At 37.4% G+C, this 27,534-nt stretch overlaps 1 protein-coding gene across 2 annotated transcripts in view; it reads left to right on the top strand.

Moving 5' to 3' along the window:
* The window catches only part of LMBRD2 (LMBR1 domain containing 2), a 38,599-nt gene extending 11,679 nt beyond the window's left edge, over nucleotides 1-26,920 (top strand). For both annotated transcript variants that reach the window (XM_082783211.1, XM_082783212.1), the window contains exons 7-19: nucleotides 641-851; nucleotides 3,077-3,151; nucleotides 3,757-3,870; nucleotides 4,484-4,667; nucleotides 5,533-5,714; nucleotides 7,048-7,181; nucleotides 7,560-7,665; nucleotides 8,340-8,437; nucleotides 10,245-10,348; nucleotides 11,509-11,555; nucleotides 17,469-17,571; nucleotides 18,961-19,090; nucleotides 21,055-26,920. In XM_082783211.1, coding sequence (XP_082639337.1) covers nucleotides 641-851; nucleotides 3,077-3,151; nucleotides 3,757-3,870; nucleotides 4,484-4,667; nucleotides 5,533-5,714; nucleotides 7,048-7,181; nucleotides 7,560-7,665; nucleotides 8,340-8,437; nucleotides 10,245-10,348; nucleotides 11,509-11,555; nucleotides 17,469-17,571; nucleotides 18,961-19,090; nucleotides 21,055-21,115 — 1,549 coding nt within the window. In that variant the 3' untranslated portion in view covers nucleotides 21,116-26,920. The remainder of the gene's footprint in view (nucleotides 1-640; nucleotides 852-3,076; nucleotides 3,152-3,756; nucleotides 3,871-4,483; nucleotides 4,668-5,532; nucleotides 5,715-7,047; nucleotides 7,182-7,559; nucleotides 7,666-8,339; nucleotides 8,438-10,244; nucleotides 10,349-11,508; nucleotides 11,556-17,468; nucleotides 17,572-18,960; nucleotides 19,091-21,054) is intronic.
* The last annotated feature ends 614 nt before the right edge of the window (nucleotides 26,921-27,534 follow it).

The following is a 27,534-nucleotide window of genomic DNA, read 5'->3' as shown; positions in this document are numbered from 1 at the left end:
TTTGCAGTGATATTTTTTTCCCTCACTGAAAATGTATTTGTGTCTCTAGTGCTGAAACTTTTTCTTAGTGCTTTCAAAACATCTTTGACAGTATTTCCTGTGTAATACTTGTGTCTACTGTAGATTCTACTTAAAGCTCATAAGATAATTTTAAAATAATTGATAGTTATAACACTGCTGATATTCTTCCATGCTAGATAGAGTAGTAAATTCTGTTACGCTGTTTTGAACTGCCTAGTTGCTTTCAACTTCTGTTTCTGAAATACTAATCCTGGGTTCTGAGGCTGTTTCTTAGAGAAATTCCAATTATGGTGTTTTGATCTCATTTTAATTACATTTGCTAAGTTCATTTCCTTTCCTAAAGGAACGTATTTTGAGAACAAATGCTTACGTCTCTCTCCAGAGAGGGTACACTTAAAAGAACATTTTGCTGTTTTCAGAAATGTGATAGGTAGGGAAAAATCATGGCAGCTTTAAATGCACCAAAGCAGCAGACTGGGCCTAGACAAGAATTACAGATGATACTGAGTTTGTTCCTGTAAATTTGGAAGCCCTCTTGGAGCACAGATACTTTAAAGTTACTTTCTTGCAGGTGGGAAGCAGGTTGTAATTTGTTTTTCTTTTTCTGTTTGTTTTGAAGGAACCAACTTCAGACTATTGGGATAGCTGCTGCAAACACATGGGGTCTCTTTCTTCTCGTGCTGCTTTTGGGCTATGGTTTGGTGGAAATTCCTCGTTCTCACTGGAATGGGGCTAAGAGGGGTTATCTTCTTATGAAGACCTATTTCAAAGCTGCCAAACTGATGACTGAAAAAGCAGATGCAGAGGAAAATTTAGAGGATGTTATGGAGGTAAGTAACCAGATTTTGCTGTGAAATAAGTGAAGGCTGCTGTTGTTCATCTCTGAATTTCCTGGTGTTATGTACTTCTTGGCAAGAAGCACAAGTAGCATGAAATTTGAAGTATCTGTAAATTAAGAAAATCATCATAGTGTGCCACTTGATAAAACTAAATGACACTTTGATAAAAATCAAAAGAGAAATAGAAGAACCTGTATCTCATGGCAACTTGATGGTCATAATTTGTTGTTTTTTTTTTTCTTTTACTGTCCCTTCTGGAGTAATATTGGTGACTAATAACATTCCAGAGTGATGCTTGAAAATCTAGTGTACAAATGATTTGCAGGAACACTAGCAAAACATATATGTCTTGCTTGTGTACTCTGCTTCCAGCGTGTTTCTGCAATCTTGGAGAATTTTTAAGTTGAATTTGCAAGACTACAGTGTGTGCCTTTTGAGAACAGAATAGATAGATCACTGGTTTTTCAAAGAGTTTCTCTTGAAAGAGACACTATTATTATTGCTTGTGTGCGTAAGCAATTGTCTTTTATGTAGTTCAAAAACAGAATGGAAATCCAACCCATTGAATTGCTCTTGCTTGCTGTACTGCTGTAATACCATGGCTTAGAAGTAATATTTCAGAAGATTTGTAGGGTAGGGTGGTAACTTATTTTGACCTGTCACCAAAGAAAATAATAGTAGAATCTTCACTCCTTCAATAACAGTATTTCAAAGACAAAATTTATTACAAAATTTACTAGAAAAAGAGCATCAAAAACTTTGCTTATCAAGCTAGTAGCACTTGCTGTTTTGTACTGGACTGTTTTTTAGTAGAATGATAGGTTTTGAGATTGTCTTACCCAACATATTATTATGCATTAACAACATAATGCATAAAATCTTGTTTCAAGAATTAAGATCTGGTACTATACTCTTTCTTTCAATCTATAAACAATTGCACTATTCCTTTAGAATTCTTGGCCAGTATATTTTCTCTACTTTCTAACCTTCATAAGAACAGTGAAATACTTGATGATAAGCAAAAATTCTTAAGAATTCAGTGCTGACTCTGAGAACTTGATTGTAAGCTATACATTGCTGCTGTGGCAAATAAATCACCAAATTTTAGCTCTCACCCTCTTAAACTTATGCTTTTGATTTATCAGAGGAAGACATTACTAAAACTCTAGTAATCATAGTACTAAAGGACACTTAACAAAATTGTTTGGTTTAATTTATTTTTTTTTATTATTCTGGTGCAGTACTTGACAGTGCTGAATGTTAGGAATGACCTTTACAGACATTCTCTCAGGGTTTTGTTTGGCTTTCCGTATCATACTATTGTACGTACTATATAATGAAAATTTTTAGCTCAATAGATTCAGAGGGAATTCTGAATTACTGAAACCCGCCTGTTAGAACAGCCTTTTAAACATCACTGTAACTAGATACAGAACTGTCTGTGTCTGCTTAGCCTTCCTTGTCACACTAAACAAATGAAGTTCTTCTGTCTGCCTAACCATCGTGTTGGATGTGATTTCTAAACTTTCACAATTACTTCTGTTGTCTAGACTCTACAACTTTTTTTTTTTTAAAGTACAGTTTGTAACAATAAAAACACCATCAAAAGATTGTATCTGCATTGCTGATAGGATGAAAAATAAAACCTAGTTCTCACTAAGCCTGATAAACTGCTAGAATTGTTTCTAACAAATAATTTAGCTGTTTTATTCCTCATGAATGTCAAATAGTCTTAGAAGTCAGCTATGTAGAGATAAATGTGAGCAAGGTAGAAGGTAGTGTAAAAACATATTCATTTAGCTACTTGAAGTAACAAAGTGAAACTAAACAAGGTAAGATGGAGACTCGTTCCCATTACGTACAACTAAAACAGTAAGATATGCTCCATTTTAACATTCATGCATAGAAACCAATCCTCTAGACAATTGCAGAGTAATAGTTGGACACTGACAATGTGCTATATTTTTTAAATACACAACTTCTTTATAAATAAGCCTTCAGTTGTCGTCTTTTAGATGTCTAATAATCATAGAATGGGTTGGGTTGGAAGGTATGTTAAAGACCATCTAATTCCAACCCCCTGCCATGGGCAAGCTTTCCTGGTTAGAGGCTCTGGTGGTTACTGTTCCCATTGGCAGGGATGGGGCTCTTATCTGACCCTGTAAAGTTGTATCTAGTTAACATGTTGAAACAACTTTTTTTTTTTCCCTCAATAGGAAGTCCGTAAAGTAAGCGAGAGTATCAAGTATAATCACCCCTTGAGAAAGTGTGTTGATACAATACTGAAAAAGGCAAGTAACAATAAGAATAGTTAAATAAATAAATAAAGAATTGCACATCTTTTGCAGTAACTGTTCAAGGAGGTGGGAGCACATCCTGCACCTACTGCTTGTTGTGTTCTTTTCCGTTAAACATAAAGTCTCTAATTGGCATCCTGTGGCTTTCTGACCAGACTTGGAGTTGAAATTCTTTATAGAAGGATTTCTTAAGATGAATGTAATTTTCTGATGTCTTTTGAGATGCATAGTATATTAGAAGTAGTAGCAGTTGATTACTTATAAAACCGTCTTCTGAAGTCTGAGGTATGTAGAAAATGCAATCTGTTTTTTGCTCTGTGCCTTATTCTGAATTCATTCAGAACACGAAGTGCGTTTTTGATAAACAGATATGGCCCTTTGAATTATTTAAGGATGTCATGCTGATCTGTCTTGAACAGGAAAATACGGACATTTCTTCTACTTGTAGAAGATAGATTTTTTTTTTTCCTTTTGATACCGGCATCTATATTTAGACTGAGCTTTTCTGTTATGTGAAATGCTTAAAACATCTTAAAAATAATTAACAGAAGCCACTTGGTTTTCCTGCATCTTTCAGTCAAATTTCTTTTTCTTACCAGTGTCCTACTGAGTACCAGGAAAGAATGGGTAGGAACATGGATGATTATGAAGATTTTGAAGAAAGACAGAATAGTTATCCAAGTGAAAAAAGTTTGGTCAAACTTCACAAGCAGGTAATAATATATAATATGTATATATAATTACATATTATCTCACTAATAAATCACAGTGCCCAATTTGTGCTAATGTAATGAGAATAAATGCAAATCGAGCTAAAATTTTCAGATTTTACCTGAATAGCTTTCTTTATTTTTGGGGGGATGCTGCTTAACTTTTCTCAGCAAAAGAAAATATAAAGTTTAATATCACAAATGATCCAGATCTGTTTTCTAGATATGTGAAAACTGTTGTCACTAGACAACTTGAAAGTATTTTAATTGGCTGTGATGATTTGATGGCCTTGTAATGACTGGTTGACAGTGAGTTCTTAAAAAGTAACTAGTGAAAGAGTGGCATTCACTGAGACTCAAAAATAAAGTGGTATTTTGGAAATAGGAGGCTGTTAACGCTACAGATCAATTGTGATAAAAGAACTGCAAAACCTTGAAGTTGTGTAGTTCTCTTTGGACTTTTCTACTAAGATAGTTAACTGTCTGCTTTTGTGAGCATACTGAATTAATCTTTGCAGTTCTGTAATGTAGAATTTTTAACAGATTTTTGCAAGGCTTTTCTCTCATTTTTTGAAATGAGTATGTTGTAACCATAATTTCTTGGAATTTATGATAGGTAATTTATTCAGTACAGAGGCATCGTCGTACACAGGTCCAGTGGCAAATTCTTTTAGAACAAGCCTTTTACTTAGAAGATGTGGCAAAAAATGAAACTAGTGCAACTCGACAATTTGTTCATACGTTTCAGTCCCAGGAACCAGAGAATAAAATTGTTCAATATTTCTACACACCAACTGTTGGTAAGTGCTGTTAGGCAGATTTGAATATGTAAACCAATTAGTTTTATATTTACAGTTAAATTTACTGGATTAATTGGTAATGTTCTGTGAGAAGAACAGATTGTTTCATATGAAAATGTTCAGTTACAGTAGAAGGAAGCAAATGTGCATTTTGATGCATTTATTTAATGGAATAGCCATCAGGTATTAATTTTTTCACTTGGCCATAAATTTGAACTTTTTACAAGCTAATAGCTGTAGCCTGTTGCAATAGTCATTGAAAACTTTTGAATCTTTAGAAGAAAGAAAAATAGAAACTTGAAATTAATAAATCATGACTACCTTCTATATTTGTAGGATATTTTTGGGGTGTAAGCTCTTGTAAATTGAAGGGAAAAGGACTCTTCATCTGTCATGAATTGAACGTTAGGAGATGTGGTTTTTGGTGTATCTTCTTAGAAAGTGTCTTCTCATCATGTATTAACTTCTAATTTGTTGTGTATTAGCAATGAGTTATTGGTGGGGTAGGATAATTTAAGCCTAAGCTTTATTTATGATAGAGTAACGGATGTACAAACAAATAAAAAGTGGGTCACCCATACTATTTGGGCTGAAAGTGAAGAGTCTTGTTTTGCTGCCCTTAATCATTTTTTGCAAAATTTACCCCCCAAATCCTACTCTTGTTTTCCACAACTGTGCATACAATTCCATAGGGCTGAGCCAAATCCCTAGGCATCAGAAAAGTTCTGAATTGGAATTTGTGGAGTCACATATTCAAGCCCTGATTTGAAGGGTGTGCATGCATGAAGTTTATAACAGTGTTTTGAGAGAGTTCTTTTTCTGGTTGTGTTAACCCATTAGGGATGCATGTGTATTTGTTTTTCAGAGTGGTACTGGGAATGTCTTCTACGACCATGGTTTTACAGGGTTCTTGCAGTTGTTTTGGCCACGTTCTCTGTAATTGTCGTGTGGTCAGAATGCACATTTTTCAGCACAAATCCGGTTTTATCGCTATTTGCAGTTTTCATACAGCTGGCAGAAAAGACGTATAATTATATATACATAGAGGTAAGTTTGATCACTCAACAAAAACCTTTAGAGCTAGAGTGTTATTACAATAACAGTAGACCAAACTAACTTAAAAATAAGTCTCTGTAAATAATGTCAGCTTTTAGAAGCTCTGTAAAACACAAAATATGAAATTTTGTTTTTGTGAAGGAGGTCTGCCTCTTGCCACTTGTTATATTTGTTTATTACAGGGTGAAGTAGTAACCCCATTGTCATGAATACCAGGTGTAGAATAATATGTGCAGCATTAGCTTGGAACTTAAATATTTGACTTTGCGTCTGATTGACTGTGTGTGGCCCTTCTCCTAAATTGGAATGTGCTGCCAACCACAAATCCAGTTCTGGGAGGTGTGGCTAGCATATGAGTGCACAAATGTATCAGGAAAGGAGATGAGATGAAATATTTCAATATACTAATAAAATAGTTTGAACTTAAAATACACGTTTTTAATATTGTTTATGGGAAGAAAATGCGAAATCAGTCATAGTAATTATAAATCACTTGTATTAAGGCCAGTTACATAATAAAAAGTAGTGGAACAAATGTTTCCAACATCAGTTGTGTTATGCTTATATGAAGCATGGAACATCTCAAGTATCATTCAAAATTTAAACTAGGAAAAAAAACCTCCTGAAACTCATGTCAGAGTTGGTGTTACTGTCCTATCTCAAAATGAAAAATAACACTGCAATCAACCTGTTGCATACTCAGACTATGTGCTAACACATTGGTAGAATTCTTGTGGTTTTAACCTGGACAGCAGCTGAACACCACACAGCTGTTTGCTCATTCCTGGTGCAGTGGGGTGGAGGAGAAAATTGAAATGGAAGGTTCAAGAACTTGCGGGTTGAGATTAGAACCATTTAATTATAAACAAACAAACAACAACCAAACATGACAAACAGAAAAAAGAAGTGAAACAAGTGATGCACAATGTCAATTGCTTGCCACCTGCTGGCTGTTCTCCAGCCAGTCCCCAAGCAGTGTCAGCTCTCCCAGCCAACTGCCCCATTTTTATTGCTAAGCATGATGCTATATGGTTTGGGATATCCCTTTGGCCAGTTTGGGACAGCTGTGCTGGTTGTATCCCCCCTCAGCTTCTTGTGCACCCCCAGCCTTCTTGCTGGCAGTACTGCATGAGAACCTGAAAAGTCCTTGACTTAGTGTAAACACTGCTCTGCAACAACTAGAACATTGGTGTGTTATCGATGCTGTTCTCATCCGAAATCCAAAGCACAGAATCCTACCAGCTACTAGGAAGAAAATGAATTTTATCCCATCTGAAACCAGGACGGTTCTACATTCAAATCTCACTTTTTTTTTCCTTTCCAGATGGCCTGTTTTCTTACCATCTTCTTCCTAAGTATTTGTGTTTACTCCACTGTCTTCAGGATCCGTGTATTTAACTATTACTATTTAGCTTCACATCATCAGACAGATGCATACAGTCTCCTTTTCAGTGGCATGTGAGTATGTGGCACATAGTTTGCAGATTTTCTGCTGAGTAGTCAATTGTATCAGTTAATCAGAATTGTATCAGTTAATCAGCGTATCAGTTAAACTCTCACTTATATTCTTTCATTTATAATCATATGGGTCTAAAACCTCCTGAGCTGTTCATCATTATTCTGTGATAATAGAATCACAGAACAGTTTAGATTGACAGGGACCTTAAAAATCATCTAGTTCCAAGCCCATTCCCGTGAGCAGGGGTGCCTTCCACTAGACCAGGTTGCCCAAAGCCCCATCCAACCTGGCTTTGAAGGCCATGCATCTTGTTATTTCTTAATATTTTTTAATGCAAGAGATTGATTTAAATGCTATTATCTCTTACACTTGTGCAGGTTATTTTGCCGTCTTACTCCACCATTATGCTTGAACTTCTTGGGCTTGACCCATATGGATGCAACAATCTCTCACAGAGATACTCAGCCAACTGCTTACACATCGGTAAGTACAGAAAATATGGTATTGAGGCTATGTATGGTTCAGAGAATAGGAAAAATACTTTGTAATATTTTTTGTAGTGAGATTCAACTATTCATTTATTTTCTCACTAATACGAGACAGTAACATAACAAGAGTTTGGTAATGACTGCTAGCTAGACAGGAGTTGTTGAAAACTCCGCTTTTTTTGTTTTGGTCTCTGTCCTAAGAAAGTACAGCATTATGCTGGAGAGCGCAAGTTGTTTTTCCCTTCCTGACAGCTTTAGTAGGTTCCACTGGCTTTAGCATAATTTTTCCATCTTTATGGATTAATACCAAACCTAACTGGCCACTGAAAAGTACTGAGTTTGATTTTACTGAGCAATTGATTTCTGACAGCAAGTTGCATCTACCTTTGTTTGCAAGTAGTGTCCTAATGTAGTCCTTCTATAGCAGATGAAAATATCCACTACTTTTTAACCGATTCTGGATTAGGTGAGGTAAAAAGAACTAGCATCTTAAATGTTTTTAAGTGTTTTTTCTTTTTTTTTTCTGGACACTGTCAGTCAATTGTCTGAATCAGATCTGTGATAATAATTACCATGTATTATAGACTGAAAACACCCAGAAAGATTGTGCCATCTACTTGTATGTGCAAATACATCATTATAGCTTGCTCTTGTGAATTTGTTTTCCAGATAATGGGATCAATGAGAGTGCTGTCCTTCATTGCAGATGGATTCTATATATATTATCCAATGCTGGTTGTCATTCTCTGTATTGCAACCTACTTTAGGTAAGCAGTTTGCAAGACTGATCCTCCACTTCTTTTAATATTGGTAACTTCAATTTCAGCAATTGAAGCAGTTTCACTTCTTCAGCAATTCACTTCTTTTCCAGCAGTGAACCTGGAACATATTAATGCACCTGTGACATATTAATAAAAATGCAAAAGATAAATATATAGGGATCAGTTGTTTTATGTGAAATGTATACGTTTTAAGAATATCCTTTTTAAAACCATTTATTTTTACATTTAAATTAATTTAATTTCCCATTAAACATTCATTAATCAGATTGTGGGGTCCATTCTGTTCAACCTTCAGAGCCTACAAAAAATTAGAGTATGCTATTTGAAATTAAAATTATGGTGAGGAACCTATGTTTTCAGCAAGATTTTGCAATAAACAAAGAATCATAAGAGTTTCTACTAATCTAATGAACTTTCTAACAGACTAATAACAAATTTTTTCTCAGTTACCAGACTAGCTTGAAAACACAGTGTTATAAATCATTAAATCTTGCTTCCCTAAGCCACAAATTGCAGGAGTCTGGAAGGGTAATTACAGAAAGTCATATGCTTGCTTGGTCCTTAAATTGGCTTCGGAATGTCTGTTTCTGACCACTGTAAGAGATGAGACACTTTTTCATCTGACCCAGCTTGCCTGTGTTTATGTTCACTCCTTCAGTCTTGCAGTGTTTTTCAGTCAGAAGCTATGTATGTGTTAAGAGTCATCTGGAATATAGTTTGCCTTGAATGTCCTTCAGTAGCCTATGTACATTCACATGAAATAAGGCAACAAGAATCCAGTCCTAGCTTTTCTCAGCCTATCTTCAAGTTAGGTTGGGGTGAAAGAATCCCCAAAAGAAATGAGAAAGGACAAGAAAATGCTTTGTGTGACCTGTCCATGATGATCCTGGGTCTTCACTGTTACAGTGTAATAGAATAAAAGAAAGTAGAAGAATTTGATTTGCATGAACTCCAATGGTTTCTAAGGAATTCACATACGTGTGGAACTGAATGTTTAATTAAAATACGTCAAGTAAGGCTGTCTCCTTTATTTAATCTAACTATCTTAAGGCTGAGATAGTACAGGAAAAATCTTCTAATGAGTATATAATGAAGCGATTTTTGAACATGATGTTGATGTTACAGTTTGTACAGAGGTTAACAAAAAAAACATGGATGCTCTGAGAAGTTTAAAAAGTTTCTGGATACAGTTCCAGAACTAGCTTAATCCTAGAAAAAAGATGGACCAAGCTTACTCTGACTGCCATCTGATGGGTATCCAAAATGATGGCCTACAGCTGAAAAGAATGCCAGGCATTTCTTCTAAATAGCAACTGCAGTGAAAGTAGATCTCATGTTATTGCTGTTTAAAAACAAATAAACAAAAAATAACATACAAATCATAATGTGTGTAACAGATAGTAATTTTCCTCTGGCTGAGGAGAGTGAATTGGATATGGTAAGCATGAATTCTATTATATCTAAGAAGTTTTCGCTTAATTGTCTTAAATCATTTGCACTACTCTCAGACCATAAGCATCTCACTACTTGCATAGGAATATTCCATTACTTTCAACTACATTTAGGAACCTGTCACTATTTTGTATTTTCTTATCTCTGAGGTAATCTTTTTTTTTTTTTCAATGTTGTTTTTTTCTTTGAATTGTCCAGAAATTTCTGAATAATGTTTTACATTTTGAGGTATCCAAACTACTATGAGGAAATTTCTACTGTGGAAAGGAAGAACATTTCTACCATGAATTAACGAAGGGAATTTCTATTTTTCCTATTTTTATTTTTTCACTTTTACCAGTTTAGGAACTCGTTGTTTGAATCTTTTGGGATTTCAGCAGTTCATGGGGGACAGTGAAATGACCTCTGATTTGATTGATGAAGGAAAGGAGCTAATCAGAAGAGGTATGTTAGATTCTCTATCCTGTTCTTCACAGAAAGTATATTACATGTTTCCGTGTCTGAAATGTTGGGGGGGAAAAAGAATATATAGCTTTTCAGTGTTAGGAATGGTACTGAGGCAGTCTACTTACTGCACACAATGCAACAGATTCACAATACAGGTTCCTATGTAAACACTATTGGACTTCATTGACATTTGAAGTAAAATACCAGCTTTACTTGTACAGTGTCTGTAATTTTTACAATTCAGTTAGGTTGTGTTCCTTTGAAGTCATTAGTATAGTCTAATAATACCTGAGCAGGTGCAGAGATCCTGTTAATAAAGTATAGTTACCACTTAAATTGTCTTTATCATTTTAGTCTTTGTGTGTGCGTTCACTGACCTGTCTAAATTCCATCGTTCCCTTTAGGATATTTTTGCCATTTCTGTTAACTATTGTGTTTTATCACAGTAAGCATATTCTGTAGAGCTGTAGTTACCAGCTGTTTTGGAGAGCTCTTTGTTTTTTTTTTTTGTTTGTTTTTTTTTGTTATTTTTTTTATTGAAAGAGTTCTTGTTTAAAGCTGTTTGCAGTCCTGAGTAAAGATTCAGAAACTAAAATCTGTAGATAAAATGTTATATTATGCAATACTTTTACTTCTCCTTTCATACCTTATTAGAAACAAAACCAGCTAGATTAATTTAGAGGTTGTTTTGTTTTGTTTTTGTTTTTTTAGCAGGAAGGGTGTCACTCCCCTCAACAACAGATTACTATTTCTTTGGCATTGTAATGTTACACTTCCAACTGAATAGCAGATAATGACACAAACTATATCGGTCATGCTTTAGGCTTCCCAGAACTTCAAAAAGGTTTTTATTTAATAACACCCAAGTTTCTTCTTAATGTTATACTTTTTCCAGTCATTTCTTCAAGTTTATTCTTGCTTTGCCAACTGGTATCCAATTGTTATGTCTTGACAGAAGATATAAACATGATGAATTGATTTTAATGGGAAACTCCATAATGATAGAGAAGCAGCTTTGTCTTTGGCTTTATTTAATTGTATGAGTCATCTATTCAATGAGAACCCTGGTAGTTAACATTGGGTTTTCATTCCCTTTGAGAAAAGTCTGTGAATAACTATTTTTCTGTTACATAGCTGGACTTTTTTTTTATTTTTAGAGAAAAGAAAACGACAAAGACAGGAAGAAGGTGAAAACAGGAGAAGGGTATGAGCATGTTTTCTCTAATCATAATTATAGTGTAGTACAATATATGGTAGGATTTGCTATTGCTATTTAATTCTTCTTGAACAATTTGACAAAAAAATGTATATCCTCCAATAACTGATGGAATCAGTTTAATCTTGCAGAATAGTCATGACTGGGGGAAAAAGATAATGTACATGATCATTTTAAAAGATGAGAGGTTGATTGTGGTCATACTGCTTGGACACTCTTGTTACTCAGTATGCGGTTAGAAAGACCTATGCCTATTGGTGTAACAAATGTAGTTCCTGTTAAGCGGGATCCCAATCTGTTGGTTTCAAAATAATCTTGAATGGCTTGCTCTCAAACCCTTCTGTTGATACTGCTCTGCTTGAAATAACTGTGGAAAGGCAGTGTTGGAATATTCACTTGAAATGGGTACTGTGTGCTCTCCTAAACTTACATGTTGTTTTGTTTGCTCATTGGTAATAATTGGCATGGGTTAGTTTTTTTTTTTTTTCGGAGGAGGGAATTATATTAAGACAGAATAAGTGCTGTTGCCACTGGGTAGCAAACAAAGTACTTGATTCAAATCTTTTCCAATGCTTACTGAGTTGAAAGATTGTAAAACCATATAATGGCTTGGGTTAGAAGGGATCTTTAAAGATTATCTAGTTCCAATCCCTGTGCTACAGGGAGGGATGCTACCCACTAGAAGATACAGTTGCCTAGGGCCCCATCTAACCTGGCCTTGAACACCTGCAGGGATGGGGCATGCACAGCTTCTCTGGGCAATCTGTTCAGTGCCTTACCACCCTCTGAGGAAATAATTTTATCCTAACATCTAATCTAAATCTCCCTTCTTTCGGTTTAAAACCATTCCCTCTTGTTACTACCATTATCTGCCTGAGTAAATAGTTTCTCTCCATCTTTTTTATAAGCCCCACATTACATGTAAGTACTGAAAGGCTACAGTAAGGTCTCCCCAGGTGTTCTCTTCTTCAGGCTGAACATCTCCTGCTTCCAGACTTCCTTCCTAGAAGAGGTGCTCCAGCCATCTGGTCATCTTTGTAGTCCTCCTCTGGACCTGCTCTAACAGATCCACATCATTCTTGTCCGGGGTCCCCAGACCTGGATGCAAGTGGGGCTTCACAAGGGCAGAGTAGAAGGGAACAATCACCTCCCTCAACCTCCTGGCCATACCTCTTTTCGTGCAGCCCTGTTGGCCTTCTGGGCTGCAGGCATACACTGCTGGCTTATGTCAAGTTTCTTGTCCAACCTCCAAGTCTTTCTTGGCAGGACTGCTCCCAGTGGGTTCTTCTCCCAGTCTGTGCTCATGTCTGGGATTGCCCCAACCCAGGTGCAGCACCTTGCACTTAATCTTATTGAACATCATTAAGTTCACATGGGCCCACTTCTCAAGCTTGTCCAGGTCCCTCTGTATGGCATCCTTTCCTTCTGATGCATCAACTGCACCACTCAGCTTGGTGTCATCTGCAAACTTGCTGAGTGTGCACTCGATTCCACTGTCTGTGTCATTGATAAACACATTAAACAGCCCTGGTCCCAAGACAGACCCCTGAGGGACACCACTTGTCACCGGTCTTCACCTGAACGTAGAGCCATTGACCACCATTCTCTGAGTGTGGCCATCAAATCGATTCCTTACCCACTGGATGGTCCACCCTTCAAATCCATCTCTCTCCAATTTGGAGCTCAGGATGTCGTGTGGGACCATGTCAAAGGCCTTACAGAAGTTCAGGTAGATGACATTGGTCAGTCTCTCTTGTTGACTGATGCAGTTACTCCATCACAAAAAGCAAACAGATTGACTTGCCCTTGGTGAAGCCATGCTGGCTGTCTCAGATCACCTCTTTGTCCTGCATGTGCCTTGACATTACTTCCAGGAGGATCTTCCCAGGCACAGAGGTGAGGCTCACCAGCCTGTAGTTCTCCAGGTCCTCCTGTCTACCCTTTTTAAAAATGGGAGTGATGTTTCCCTTTTTCCAGTCACCAGGGACTTCACCTGACTGTCATAAATTTTCAGCTATGATGGAGAGAGGTTTGGCAACTCCATCAGCCAGTTCCCTCAGGACCATGGGATCCATGCCATCAGGCCCCTTAGACTTGTACCTTTTCAATTTCATCAGGTGGTCTTGAGCCTGCTTTTCACTTGCAGTAGGAGGGACTCTGCTCTCCAAGCCCTTGCCTAGATGTTCAGGGGCTTGAGAGACATGGGAAGTCTGACTGCCAGTGAAGCCTGAGACGAAGAAGTTGTTGAATACCTCAGCCTTCCTCAGGTCTGTTGTTACCAGAGTATAATTCATGCAGCTTCATTTAAGCAGCTTCGGTTAGCTGCAGCTTTAGTAATTGACTTACAGCATTTGGAATTTCGTAGACAGTCACAATCAAAGAGAGGAATCCAGAGGATACATGTGAAAAATGAAATGACTAAGGGGGAAAATACTGTTCACAGAAAGGCAAGATAATCACAGAATTTCTAGGTTGGAAGAGACCTCAAGATCATCGAGTCCAACCTCTGACCTAACGCTAACAGTCCCCACTAAACCATTTCCCTAAGCTCTACATCTAAACGTCTTGTAAAGACTTCCAGGGATGGTGACTCCACCACTTCCCTGGGCAGCCTGTTCCAGTGTCTAACAACCCTTTCGGTAAAGAAGTTCTTCCTAACATCCAACCTAAAACTCCCCTGGCTCAACTTAAGCCCATTCCCCCTCGTCCTGTCACCAGGCACGTGGGAGAACAGGCCAACCCCCACCTCACTACAGCCTCCCTTGAGGTACCTATAGAGAGCGATAAGGTCACCCCTGAGCCTCCTCTTCTCCAGGCTGAACAAGCCCAGCTCCCTCAGCTGCTCCTCGTAGGACTTGTTCTCCAGGCCCCTCACCAGCTTCATCGCCCTTCTCTGCACCCGCTCAAGCACCTCCATGTCCTTCTTGTAGCGAGGGGCCCAAAACTGAACACAGTACTCGAGGTGCGGCCTCACCAGAGCTGAGTACAGGGGGACGATCACCTCCCTAGCCCTGCTGGTCACGCTGTTCCTAATACAAGCCAGGATGCCGTTGGCCTTCTTGGCCACCTGAGCACACTGCTGGCTCATATTCAGCCGACTGTCCACCATCACTCCCAGGTCCTTCTCTGCCTGGCAGCTCTCCAACCACTCATCTCCCAGCCTGTAGCTCTGCTTGGGGTTATTGCGCCCCAGGTGCAGGACCCGGCACTTGGCCTTGTTGAACTTCATGCAGTTGACCTCAGCCCATCGGTGCAGCCTATCCAGATCCTCCTGCAGAGCTTTCCTACCCTCAAGCAGATCGACACATGCACCTAACTTGGTGTCATCTGCAAACTTACTGAGGGTGCACTCAATGCCCTCGTCCAGATCATCGATGAAGATATTAAAGAGGACCGGCCCCAGCACCGAGCCCTGGGGGACGCCACTAGTGACTGGCCTCCAACTGGACTTGGCTCCATTCACCACGACTCTTTGGGCCCGGCTATCCAGCCAGTTTTTAACCCAACGAAGCGTGCGCCAGTCCAAGCCAAGAGCAGCCAGTTTCTTGAGGAGAATGCTGTGGGAGACGGTGTCAAAAGCCTTGCTGAAGTCAAGGTAGACCACATCCACAGCCTTTCCCTCATCCACCAAGCGTGTCACTTTGTCATAGAAGGAGATCAGGTTCGTCAAGCAGGATCTGCCTTTCATAAACCCATGCTGACTGGGCCTGATCAAAGTGCCTTGTGATGACACTCAAGATAATCTGCTCCATGAGCTTCCCTGGTACTGAGGTCAAACAGACAGGGCCTATAGTTCCCTGGGTCTACCTGCCAGACCTTCTTGTAGATGGGCGTCACGTTTGCTAGCCGCCAGTCAACTGGGACCTCCCCCGATCGCCAGGACTGCTGATAAATGATGGGCAGTGGCTTGGCCAGCTCCTCTGCCAGTTCCCTCAGTACCCTTGGGTGGATCCCATCTGGCCCCATCGACTTGTGCACATCCAAGTGCCGTAGCAGGTCACCAACCAGTTCTTCATGGATAGTGAGGGCCACATCCTGCTCCCCATCCCCTTCCACCAGCTCAGGGTACTGGGTATCCAGAGAACAACCGGTATTGCTGCTAAAGACTGAGGCAAAGAAGGCATTGAGCACCTCCGCCTTTTCCTCATCTCTTGTAACTAAGTTTCCCCCCGCATCCAGTAAAGGATGGAGATTCTCCTTAGTCCTCCTTTTTGTGTTGATGTATTTATAGAAACATTTTTTGTTAACGGCAGTAGCCAGATTGAGCTCCAGATGAGCTTTGGCCTTCCTAATTTTGTCCCTGCACAGCCTTGCAACATCCTTATAGTCCTCCCTAGTGGCCTGCCCACTTTTCCAAAGATTATAAACCCTCTTTTTTCTCGTAAGGTCAAGCCACAATTCTCTGTTGAGCCAGGCTGGTCTTCTTCCCCGCCAGCTCGTCTTTGGGCACGTGGGGACAGACCGTTCCTGCGCCATTAAGATTTCCCTCTTGAAGAGCGCCCAGCCTTCCTGGACCCCTCTGCCCTTCAGAACCGCCTCCCAAGGGACTCCACCAACCAGTGTCCTCAGCAGCACAAAGTCAGCCCTCCGAAAGTCCAATACAGCGGTTTTACTGGTCCCCTTCCTGGCCTCGCCAAGAATAGAGAACTCCACCATTGCGTGGTCACTCTGCCCAAGACAGCTCCTGACAATCACATCCTCCACCAGTCCTTCTCTGTTTGTGAAGAGAAGGTCTAGCGGGGCACCACCCCTGGTAGGCTCACTAACCAGCTGAGTCAGGAAGCTGTCTTCCACGCTCTCCAGAAACAATCAAAGAGAGGAATCCAGAGGTTACATGTGAAAAATGAAATGACTAAGGGGGAAAATACTGTTTACAGAAAGGCAAGATAATTCTGGGACTAAAACCTCTGGGTTCTTCAGGCTCAGGGAAACTTGCCTTCAATTTTTGATAGTGGCCAGTACTGCAAAGACCTTTCTTCTGATGGTTCCCTCAGCACCCTACATCCCATAATTGTAGGACTTGCCCTCTATACAAAGTGATGTAGTAGTAAATGCATGACGTATTTAGTATACACTGAAATGATCTTGCATAAAGCAACAATTTTAGTTTCAACTACAAGCTCAATTTGAGATATTACCTGTGTTTTGAGTTTGTACTAACTACTGTAGCGCATCCATTTTTGAAACTTTTGGGGCTTTTGAGAGTATTACTTCTTACTGGATTATGATTAGATGTTTGATCTACAGCTTTGAACTGTAAGATTTGATGGTGTAAAACAGTACAGCAACTTTTGAGTATAGCAGGGATCCATATATGAATCTGAAATACATTGGATTTAGTGGAACAATTGGAAAAATTTCTATTGATACATGAAGTTCTCTCCTAAAAAGAGCGGGTGATATTTTTTTTTCTAGTACTTCATACTTTTCCATATTAAAAAGTTTAAATGCTACAAAGTTAGATGATGGAATGGAACAAAAAGAATAAGCTTAGTAAAAATAGCCTTTCAGATTTTTTTTTGTTGTCTGGGTATTTTACAATTCTACCACTAGATGGAAGGAGAAACCAGAAAACAGGAATGTTTGTCTTCTCACCATAACTTAGAGCATTTGAAGAACTTTGTAGATTTAATATGTAGCTTGTTTCCCCTGAGACGTTCTCTTCTAAAGAACATTTATTGAAACTGGTTTTGTGGAGGACTTACCTTGAGTTTAAAACAAAACAAGAGTTTTTGCTGTATAAAGGTATCGAAGAGTAACTCTTTTTGAAGTATTACTTTCATAGTATGTTGTAATTGACCAGTTAGCTTTGAATTGTGGAATATCTCTTAATGCTAGGTACGCTGTAGTTGCATTGCTCTTTACTCACAGCTAATGTTTTTCTTTTTTGTCTTTTTCTAGGAATGGAAAGAGCGGTATGGAAATAGAGAGGATTCTACTAGAAACAGGGTTGTCCACACAGAACAGAAAGAATCCAGTTTCTCAGAGACCAATACCAATAGACGTAAGTTTTGTGTGTTTTTTTTTCTGTTGTTGTTTTGAGTGTGTACATTTTTGTTTGTTTGTTTTTAGGTTTTTAATATCTTGTCTGCACAATTGCTGGCTGTATAAGAAAGACTAAATAGTTTCCTTTTGTCTTAGATGATGTGCTGATACATTTCCTTCCGTGGCATAGTGTTGCCTTTTCCGTTAAAGACACCTGAAAAGAGTACTGCGTTTCTTCCTGTCTTTTGACCAGCTGTAGTTGGAGATTCTGGCTGGTCTCAGTTACATGGTTTTCTTATGAGACATACACTGATTGCAGTCAGCATTGCAGTTTGTAACAAAAATACTTAATTTAGGACATGTTCATTTAATAACACATGTTAAAATACTGATGGCTTAGATTCTTATATGTGCAGTATTATTTTTCTTGTTGGAGAATAATAATGTTGAGACAAAAATCTTTGAAAACAAACAAACTTTCATTGTCTGCTTTAACTTTCCAAAGGTTGACTTGTCCTTGTGTCATTATTTGTATTAATGTTTTTAAATATATTTTATGCGCTCTTGTAAGCGAACAACAGGTGAGAAATGTAACTGAACAACTACGTATGACAGGTTAAATTAAGCAAAGTTGATAAAAGTTTACTCAATAAATGGGAAAAGATTCAAAAAAAAAAAAAAAAAAAAAGGTAAGAAAAAGTGGGAGGTGGGGAAGCTTTGAACATATTTCAGAGACAGCTGGCAGATTTTTTTCCCCCCACACATTACAACAGTTGGAAACCCAAATTTTCAGTGATAGCCAAACTGAAATTATTTGAAATTATATTTTAATATTAACGATATGATTGTGCAGCATTCTGTAGGCACTGTGCCTACACAACAACAGCTGTAGGCACTGGCCTAGCGAAGGAGGCAGTAAATTGCAAAACAACTGGTTATTTCACTAGTTTGTTTTGAAATGGATAAATCCACAGAAAAAGAACAGAAAAACCTCCAGGTAAATTTTATACATATCTCTTTCACAGCTAGTTTAATTAAAAGTAGAAAGTAGGAAGAAGAATGAATGCTTTATTTATTTACTTCTAAGTAATATTTGTTTATAACTTTTGCAAAGAATGAAAAGAAAATGAAAAACTAGATTTCATCCTAGTTAAGGGGAAAATGAAAAGTTGTAGTCACATAGCTCTGGAAATTAAAAATAAAATCCAAATTACCTACAAATTTGAGAATGTAGCCAGATTTGGTTTAATATTGAACTTACTCTAGGTAATCACTCTTATGCTTTATCTGAGATACTAGCAAATTATTACACTGTTTTCTATTGTGTTTTTTTAAAGTTTTATGTTTCCACACACTCTAAGGTGTACATAGACCAAACAAGTGTCTTTCCTTTCTTTTACATATTCAGCACTGTCAAAGTACACCCGATCAAATGGTAGGACTGAGAGAGATAGAATAGAACTTCTCCAGGATGCAGAACCTTTGGATTTTAATGCAGACTCCATTAATGATGACCCTCTTGAATCAGACTCTGGAAGGTGAGGAATTTCTGTTTTATTTAGAATTAAAAATTAAAAGATATTAGCTCATATCTCCTGATCTGTAAAAGTTATATTGGATGATTTTGTAATAATAGCTTTTTAAACCATATTTGACTCTCACTAGCTCTTTTCTTTTTCTTCCTTCTCCACGAAGATATGAAAAATGTTTTAAAACCAGTCAAAACATGAAGGCTTTTCCATTTTTATTATTATTAGAAATGTTTGAGTTGAACATTAAATTTGTATGTTGGTGTAATGTGAAAAATATTGCTTATAAATACAGAAGTGAAAGACCGGAAGAAAGACCTACATATGTCCTATATAAGGTTTTCCTACAGGACCTCAGTCTTACAGTACTTCAGAAAGCTTACTTGATTTCCCTATATGCAAACATCATAAAGGATGGAAAGGCAGGAAACAGAACAGAGTATTACAGGCCAGTAGTTGCAGGAATGCAGCTGGGGATCAGATCTTGAGACTAGTGAAGTAAATGAAAATCTGAAGCTATTGAACAAAAACTCTAGGACTGTATGGTGTAGCTCTGTGTATAATAGAGAACTCTGTGATTCTCTGAATGTCTTTGCAACACCAAACGTTCTTAATTTTGAAACAGGTATCTTACTAGCTGCTAGGCTCTGCTTCATATTGAGGAAAGAAGTAACACATGTAATGGATGCTTTTTTTACCTAGTCTATTATGATTTAGAACCTTTAAATGATAAATCATTTTAAATTTCTTATAAGGAAGTTATACTTCGTGTTATTTTTCAGCTTAAATTAGCATATCAAATCCAATAAAAATTCCAAAGTGGTTTCTGTTGAGTTACATCTGTAATGTCAACAAATAAATGCCAGTTCAAAAGCATGTAAAGAATGCTGTTAAAGTACCCTACCAGATTCTGTGGATTGATTCAGCAGTGTTAGAAGCAGTGTTAGATTATAACAGCGACTAACTTGTATTATCTAGTGTCACAACATTTCAGAAGCTTGGGGTTGTTGGCTTTGTTCAAGTACAAGAGTTTAAAGAGAAACTAGCCTTGCAGTTCTAAGCATTGTTGACTTTCTAAACAGTGCGTGGAAGGGTAATAACCTACAAAAATGTACATAGGCTTTCTTATAATTATTTTGAGGCAAATACTTTTCAAGTATATATCTGAAGTCTTCTGGCAGTTATGCAATTTTGCAGAGCATTCTGATCTTTTGCTTTAAGAAGGAAACCTGGAGCCAGAGAGTTTAATAGGGCCTTCTTCTATAACCTTCATTTCATAGAGTCGATAAATCAAGAGTAATTCCATTTAAAATTTCAATTCACTTAAAGATTGTTTGTGTGACATTGATATATTTTTTACTTTTTTTAAAATGATAGCTTCTGCAATAGTTATAAATGTTTTAGGACATTGTAATAGCACTAGGGAGGCTAAGTTCTGGTTTTGTGTCTGTTTGGGTTTTGCCTAAGTACTGCAGACAGGAAGTACATCATGCTTGTATCAGATTGTACTTGTGCCTTCTAAATCCTTTTGAAATATATATGACCAATAATTTGTGAAGATTCCTTTTTTTCCAGGTAAGTATGCAGCTGTTTGTTTTAATTAATCTTTATATGCTTCCTAGGAATACAGTATGTTCTGTTAAACACCCAAACAAGAAACTTGATGCTGTTTTTTAAAACGTTTGTACTATTTAACAAAAGCATTCAACTTCTTTCCTTTGTAACAGGAAGCAAAGTTCTTTAAGACTCCCTATGTTCATATCGCAAACCATATGTTTTTTTGATCACATGAGATTTAATTTAATGACTGCATAAAACATTCTCATGGAAAAAGTAATCCAGTAGAACTTCAGATCTTGTAACAATCATTGAGACTAAAGAAGCAAAGTGTGCAGTGAGGGTTATATATATTCTTGGGTCTTTATTCTTCTTTTTCCTGTGATACTTTTTCATACTTAAAATTCATTCTGCAGGTACCAGCCTGGTGGAAGATACCTGTCAATGTCTCGAAGCGTAATATTTGATGATGTCTAAACTCAAAGCTAAGGAAAATTCAGTGGACATGTATTTCTTAATCGTTGCTTGGAAAATACTGTATTTATGATATATCACAGAAATAGAGAAGACCATTTTTGTTTTTAAAATAATAATGAAGGAACAACTATATTTTGGAAATGCACATGTATTAGAACTTTACCACTTATGACAAGAATAAACCTGTTAATAAGAGCAAGTGTAGAGTCCTGCACCTGGGAAGGAACAACCACATGTATCAGTACGGGCTGGGGGATGACCTGCTGGAGAGGAGCTCTGAGGAGAAGGACCTGGGGGTCCTGGTGGATGACACGTTGGCCATGAGCCAGCACTGTGCCCTGTTGGCCAAGAAGGCCAATGGGAACATTAATGCTGGCTGCATTAAGAGGAGTGTGGCCAGCAGGTCAAGGGAGGTGATCCTCTCCCTCTACTCTGCCCTGGTCAGGCCTCACCTGGAGTACTGTGTCCAGTTCTGGGCTCCCCGCTACAAGAAAGACAGGGATCTCCTGGAAAGAGTCGAGTGGAGGACCACAAAGATGATACGGGGCCTGGAACATCTTCCCTATGAGGAAAGGCTGAGACTGGCTCTGTTCAGCCTGGAGAAGAGAAGACTGTGAGGGGATCTCATCAATGTGTATAAATATCTGAGGGGTGGGGGACAGAGGGATCTGGCCAACCTCTTTTCAGTGGTTTATGGGGATAGGACAAGAAGTGATGGCCACAAGATGGAGCACAGGCAGTTCCACACCAACACGCGAAAGAACTTCTTCATGGTGAGGGTGACGGAGCACAGGGACAGGCTGCCCAGGGAGGTTGTGGAGTCTCCTTCTCTGGAGATATTCAAGGCCTGTCTGGACGCCTACCTGGGCAGCCTGCTCTAGGGAACCTGCTTTGGCAGGGGGGTTGGACCCGATGATCTTTCAAGGTCCCTTCCAGCCCCTTCAGTTCTTTGATTCTTCTATTGTAGATGTAATTGTATGTCCATGTGGAATTTTTTGTAATGACCAAAAGGAGAAAACTAATAATTAAGTTAATAGAGAACAAACTTCCTAAGTATATCTATATCTAGGGCTCAACTTGAACAGTAATATTTAAGTTTCAAAAAGAGCGTTTTTGGAAGGATTTATTTTTTTGTATTTGAGCAGATGCTATGAGAGTATCTTGATGCATCCGAAGTGCAGCTATATCAGTTATTAAAATAATCATTTTCTAACTTTTTTTCCTTTTTGAATTTTTATGCCTAGTCCAAAATCTGCTGATTTTAAATTAAGGCTTCTTTTGGTTTCAGTGGTCTTTGAATCAGACCCTGCATAGGCAGAAAATTTAATGGCAGGCTGTGCTCATAAATCTCGCTGGCATAAATTTTGGAGAAGTATATATTGATCAAGAAAGGTAACTTTTTTTTTTTCCTTTTCTAATGCTATATAAAGATAAGTAGCATGTGTAAATAATTGAATATGGATGAGGGTTTCACCATCGTATGAACATGTGCAATAGCAAGAATACATTCATAAAGATATGTCTGTGTAAGATTTTTATAGTTGTAACTGAAAATCTTGGCATACTGATGGCTTTTTAAGTGTAAAAGAAATCTAATAAGAAAGCTGAGTTAAATTCTGAAACATTATAATTTGCATATGATTCAGGCACAACTTACAAATTTAGGGTATTTCTTTAGAAGAAGGGAAATACATAGCATGACTAGATAATAATAATAAACACTTTATGTCCCAAATGCCCTGGTTCCATTATGTATCTGTTTTTAAGGTGCCTGTACTTTGCAGTAAGTTGTTGCAAAAAGAATAAATGCTTACTCATTTAAATGCCATTCAAAAATGCCAATTAATGTTAATAACAGTGTAAAAATGCTTCTCATTAATTTCATTGGTGTACATATATTTTTGAATCGTAGTTAGTTGAATGAAGTTTGAAATATAAGGTTGAAGATATGGTCATAGTCATGACATCTTGTGAAATTTGATTAACTTAAAATGTTGCTTTATTGGAATTTGTCTTATATCTTTACCACTTAAAGTTTTCTTAAGTGCTTATTGCAAAACAATGTTGAATACTGAAAGAGAACATGCTTCTATCATAAATTCTCACCATGCTTAAAAAGACAGGCAACCCTTAAAGCATCTGGGACTGAGTTATTATGAAAAGTAAATTTTCATGAATGAGGTGTTCTACTAATTCTTAAAAGTAGTCTTTGTTTTCTGAAGTAACTGTTAATGGAAATCTAACTACCTCCTGTGATTTAGTACATTATATGTTCTAACAGTAGTGGTATTTATAATATATCAATCTGCCTGTTTTAAAACACTGTATTGTTATTATGAAGGAGGAGAAATACTCTACTTGTGTAGAAATAATTATGTAAATAAATGGGCAGGCATAAAATAACTGTCAATTTTGTTCTTAGGTGAATATGCTGAATGACAGCTATACCTGCATGTGTCCAAACTCATGCAATTTCCACTTTACCTGTAAGAGGGCACTTCTTTAATTTGTGCATTTTGTGTATTGTAAAAGCTTGATCAAAATCTTATGGCTGTATCAGGAACTGTAAGTTGAGAAAGAGACACTTTTTTAATGCAGGCTGTTCTTTAGGAACTTTATAATAGGAACTTTATAATAGCACCTATTTAATTTATAGTAGCTACATTTAGAAACACTATCTTGTATTCAGCCTTATCTGAAAGGGGATGTATGTTTTGGACATCCATCAACATGAATGTTCCAAGACTTTATATTTCTATTTTTATAACATGTATTTCATTTAATTGCCCAACAATTTTTGTGAAAATCTGTGAATGAAATAAAGGTGCAAGATCTTAATTTAACTCCTGAAATGTTACTACAAAGGGATCTAATTCAGTGCTAGTGGAAAAGTCACAGAAGGGATGTTTGCTTATCTGAACATTTGTGAATTATTCTTATCTAGCTGCAGTTTACTTCAGAGCAATGGTTAAAGCCTTCTCAGGGCTTGATTTTTTTTCCCCTCTCAGAAATCAGTGGAACAGTTGCTAGCAGAACTTCCTATTGAAGCATGGTCAGGATTTAATATACAAAAGCTAACTAGTCCCTGGTTTAAGCCCTCTGAGCAGTTTTAATGGGGATATAGTGATTTGAGGATCTGCTTTTATAAATTCATGGCAGTGGGGTTTCAGTTGCTAATACAGAAATTCTGAGCTCATTGAGGTGGGAATCCACTGACCTATTTTTGGATGTTGAAGTGCAGTAATGGAGTAACCAGTGGCTGCTTTTTGAAAGCCCAGAAATCAGAGCTCATAAAATATCTCAAGGGTTCTTCCCTGGTTTGTGCTTGGAGATCCCCAGTGCCACATCACGTAGCCCCTGGATATTGGGAGCTTAGATTTGAGTTGACAAGTGAAGGCATTATTTTATTCATGTGTTCATTACTGAACAACAGTTACTCTTGCTCTAAGTGCAATTGATAGGCTGATTAAAGTGTTTCAAAAAGTAATTATTAGAGCATATGACTAAATCTGGAAAACTTTCAACAAAAAATAGAGTACAATTATAAAAAAAAAAAGTTGTAGAAATAAGCTGTATGCCTGCATGACACTTGGTGCATACCTGAGCTAATTTTATACTAATTTGGTTACTGCTAATAAAAACAATGCAAAAGTTTTGCTTGGAAGATAAGTGCCTGAGGTTTTAAACACCTCTCCCCTCCCTCCCCAACCAAACTCTTGCTGAGTTCCTTGAATTCTACTCCTATTAGTACCCTAAAATATTTATATAAAATAAATTAAAATCAACTTTGGTATGTCTAAGCTGTGATTGTAGTATATGCTAATGGTTTTTTTGCAGTACATTTGATGCTCTGGATTAGATGATTTAAAATAAAACTGCCTTGCAAAATGTGCTTTTTGGAAACTGAATGTTAGCTTATTAATTTTGTCAGTATACAGTCATATTTATTTCAATTATATCTTTCTTTACAGTCTTGCTTTTTTAGTTACTGAGCAGCCAGGGTATACTTTGATTTTTATCATCATTATCACACTTTCCTCAAGCTATGGACACCACCACCACCACACACACAAAAAAAAAAACAAAAAACAGAGCAACAAACACACCAAAAAACAAAAACACCCAAGCTAAATACAGATGTTCGAATATTTTCAAGTCAGATATGTAAACCAGTGAAAAGAATTCACATAAATAGACATGAATGTTGAGATGTGGGAATGACGACAGTAGCCACTTTAATACTCTGTCAGTGCTGGATTTCTGGATTTCTTTAAAAGTATGGAGATTAAAAAGCTCTAGTCAAACTTCCTGTTCGTGCTAGATCTGTATTTCTGTTTTCAAACATCTAGAAATATACACATTCTGATAACTGCATTAAGAAGTGAGTCCTCTGCACTTGAAGTAAGGTGCGGCTCTTAGAAAGACTTCTCACTTCACATCACTATGAGGGAACATAAAGGAGACATTTAGCGAACTATGTAAAGGGCATAGGGCAAACTATGATGTATTTTATCACTTAGGTACGATAACAAACTATACTACTGTAACTTACACTACTGGAAAAATCACAGTATATATAATATGTCTTTGTTTTGCAATCAAGCACCTGTAAAATAAATTGTCTTTAACAGTATTAATGGGAGTAGTAGGAAGCTGCTAATTTTTCAATACTATTGTTATTTTAAATCACAAGCACGATGAGTTTTAGATATGAAGTATTAACAATGGTTACTCTGATTTTCTGTAATTATAATTTTATTAAATTTATCTTGGAATACTGTGTTATATGAAAAATACATTATTTTGTTACAATTTTCATTATTGTTGTTAGTTACTTGCAATCTGAAGGGCATTTATGATACCAAACAGATCACTTTATGAAGGAAGACTTTTTATGAGGCTTAAGCAAATCTGGCCTATTCATAACAGAGAGCAATGTTTGAATCTGAAACAATATATTCTCTCCTAGCTTTTAACTTTTGTTTAAAAATCAGAAAAATGATTGATTTTTACAAAGCAACTTACTGGTGAATCTTGTAAACCTTTTGAAATTTTTACATTCCTTTTCCCTAACGGGCTCTGCAGGAATATGTGCTGCTTCGTGGCAGTTCTATTAATACTATCTGTGCCTCTAATTAAGTAGTCTAGACTGAAGCTGAGACACTCCTACACCACTTACGTTAATAGAAACCCAGCGTTCCTAGCAGAATAGCACCTTGAACTGGATCCCTTTCTAGTATATTGATTGCTGTCATTGATTGTTGCATTAAATTTGGTATCTTCTGTTTCAGTCATATGGTAACCACCACCAGGTTCGTTCTTTGTTTCTATTAAAGTGCACTGGAATGTATTCCTCAGCATGTTTAATTTTGTGTGTGTTTTAGTTGTAATTGGCAGGCAATAATAATATGCAAATTCAGTTATTTCTTCAGGATAATGTTATATTTGACATTTCTATGAATTATAATAGTTTGATAGCTTAGCTATCGCTGTAGAAATTATTTTCTGTAGAAATATCTTATGTTTCTATGGAAGTATCTGGAAGACAAGGGAAATTATTTTTAAGTATAGCTATAGTAGTAGAAGACATTTATTCTCCAATGTATGTTGAGAATAGGCTGTAGGAGTGCTGCTTATGGATAGACTAGCTTTTGCCTTATGATGCAAGTATGTGTGGATAAAACCTTGTTTTGGAATTCACTGAGTTATAAATTTTTCTGTGTATTAAATTATTGATGTACTGGATATATTTTTGAATTGTATGTCAAAGAGTTAAGTTGGCATGAAATAAATCATTTCTGCAGTACGTTTTTCCCTGGTGTATTTTAGATATTCAGACTTCTCTGTAATGTTTTCTGGTAAGTGATCTCTCAGAGAAATTCAGCCCATTCCTTCCTTCCAGCTAGAAATTAAGTTTACTTTAGAAGACAATCATGGTTTTGTCACCTTTTTTGTATCTTCTTTAAAGCAGATTTAAATGGGAAAAGAATGGAAGATTTAAGAGGAAAGAAGCCTGCATAGCTAGACATACCATTGTCAGAGCCCAGGGCTGAGACACGGCACTTTGGGTCCAGTCCCATTCCTGACAGGTTGCCCAGGCTTCTGTGAACACAGGGAGGCTGTAAGCTTCCCACAGTGCCTGAAGGGATCCTGTAAGGAGCCTCTGTGTTTCTGGGGCTGACTGGACCCCTTGTACTTCTGGGGGGCGAGAGGTGGGGCAGAGGGTACGGCTCCTACATCCCTACTTCCTTTTCCTCCATCCGGCTGGAACAGAATTCCTTCAGCTGATACTGAGAAGAAAAGCAAGTGAATGTGAAGAAAGAGTTAACTCTTTTCTTTTACTACTTGTTTATTTATTGGTTTTACCAAAAAAAAAAAAAAAAAAAGTAAAAAGGGACAAATATGAGTAGGGTGGCTTT

This window comes from Aythya marila, assembly GCF_965140915.1.
Source record: "Aythya marila genome assembly, chromosome: Z".
NCBI classification, from domain to species: Eukaryota; Metazoa; Chordata; class Aves; order Anseriformes; family Anatidae; genus Aythya; species Aythya marila.
Note: the sequence above shows the minus strand (reverse complement) of the source record. Positions and strands in the feature narration are given on the sequence as shown.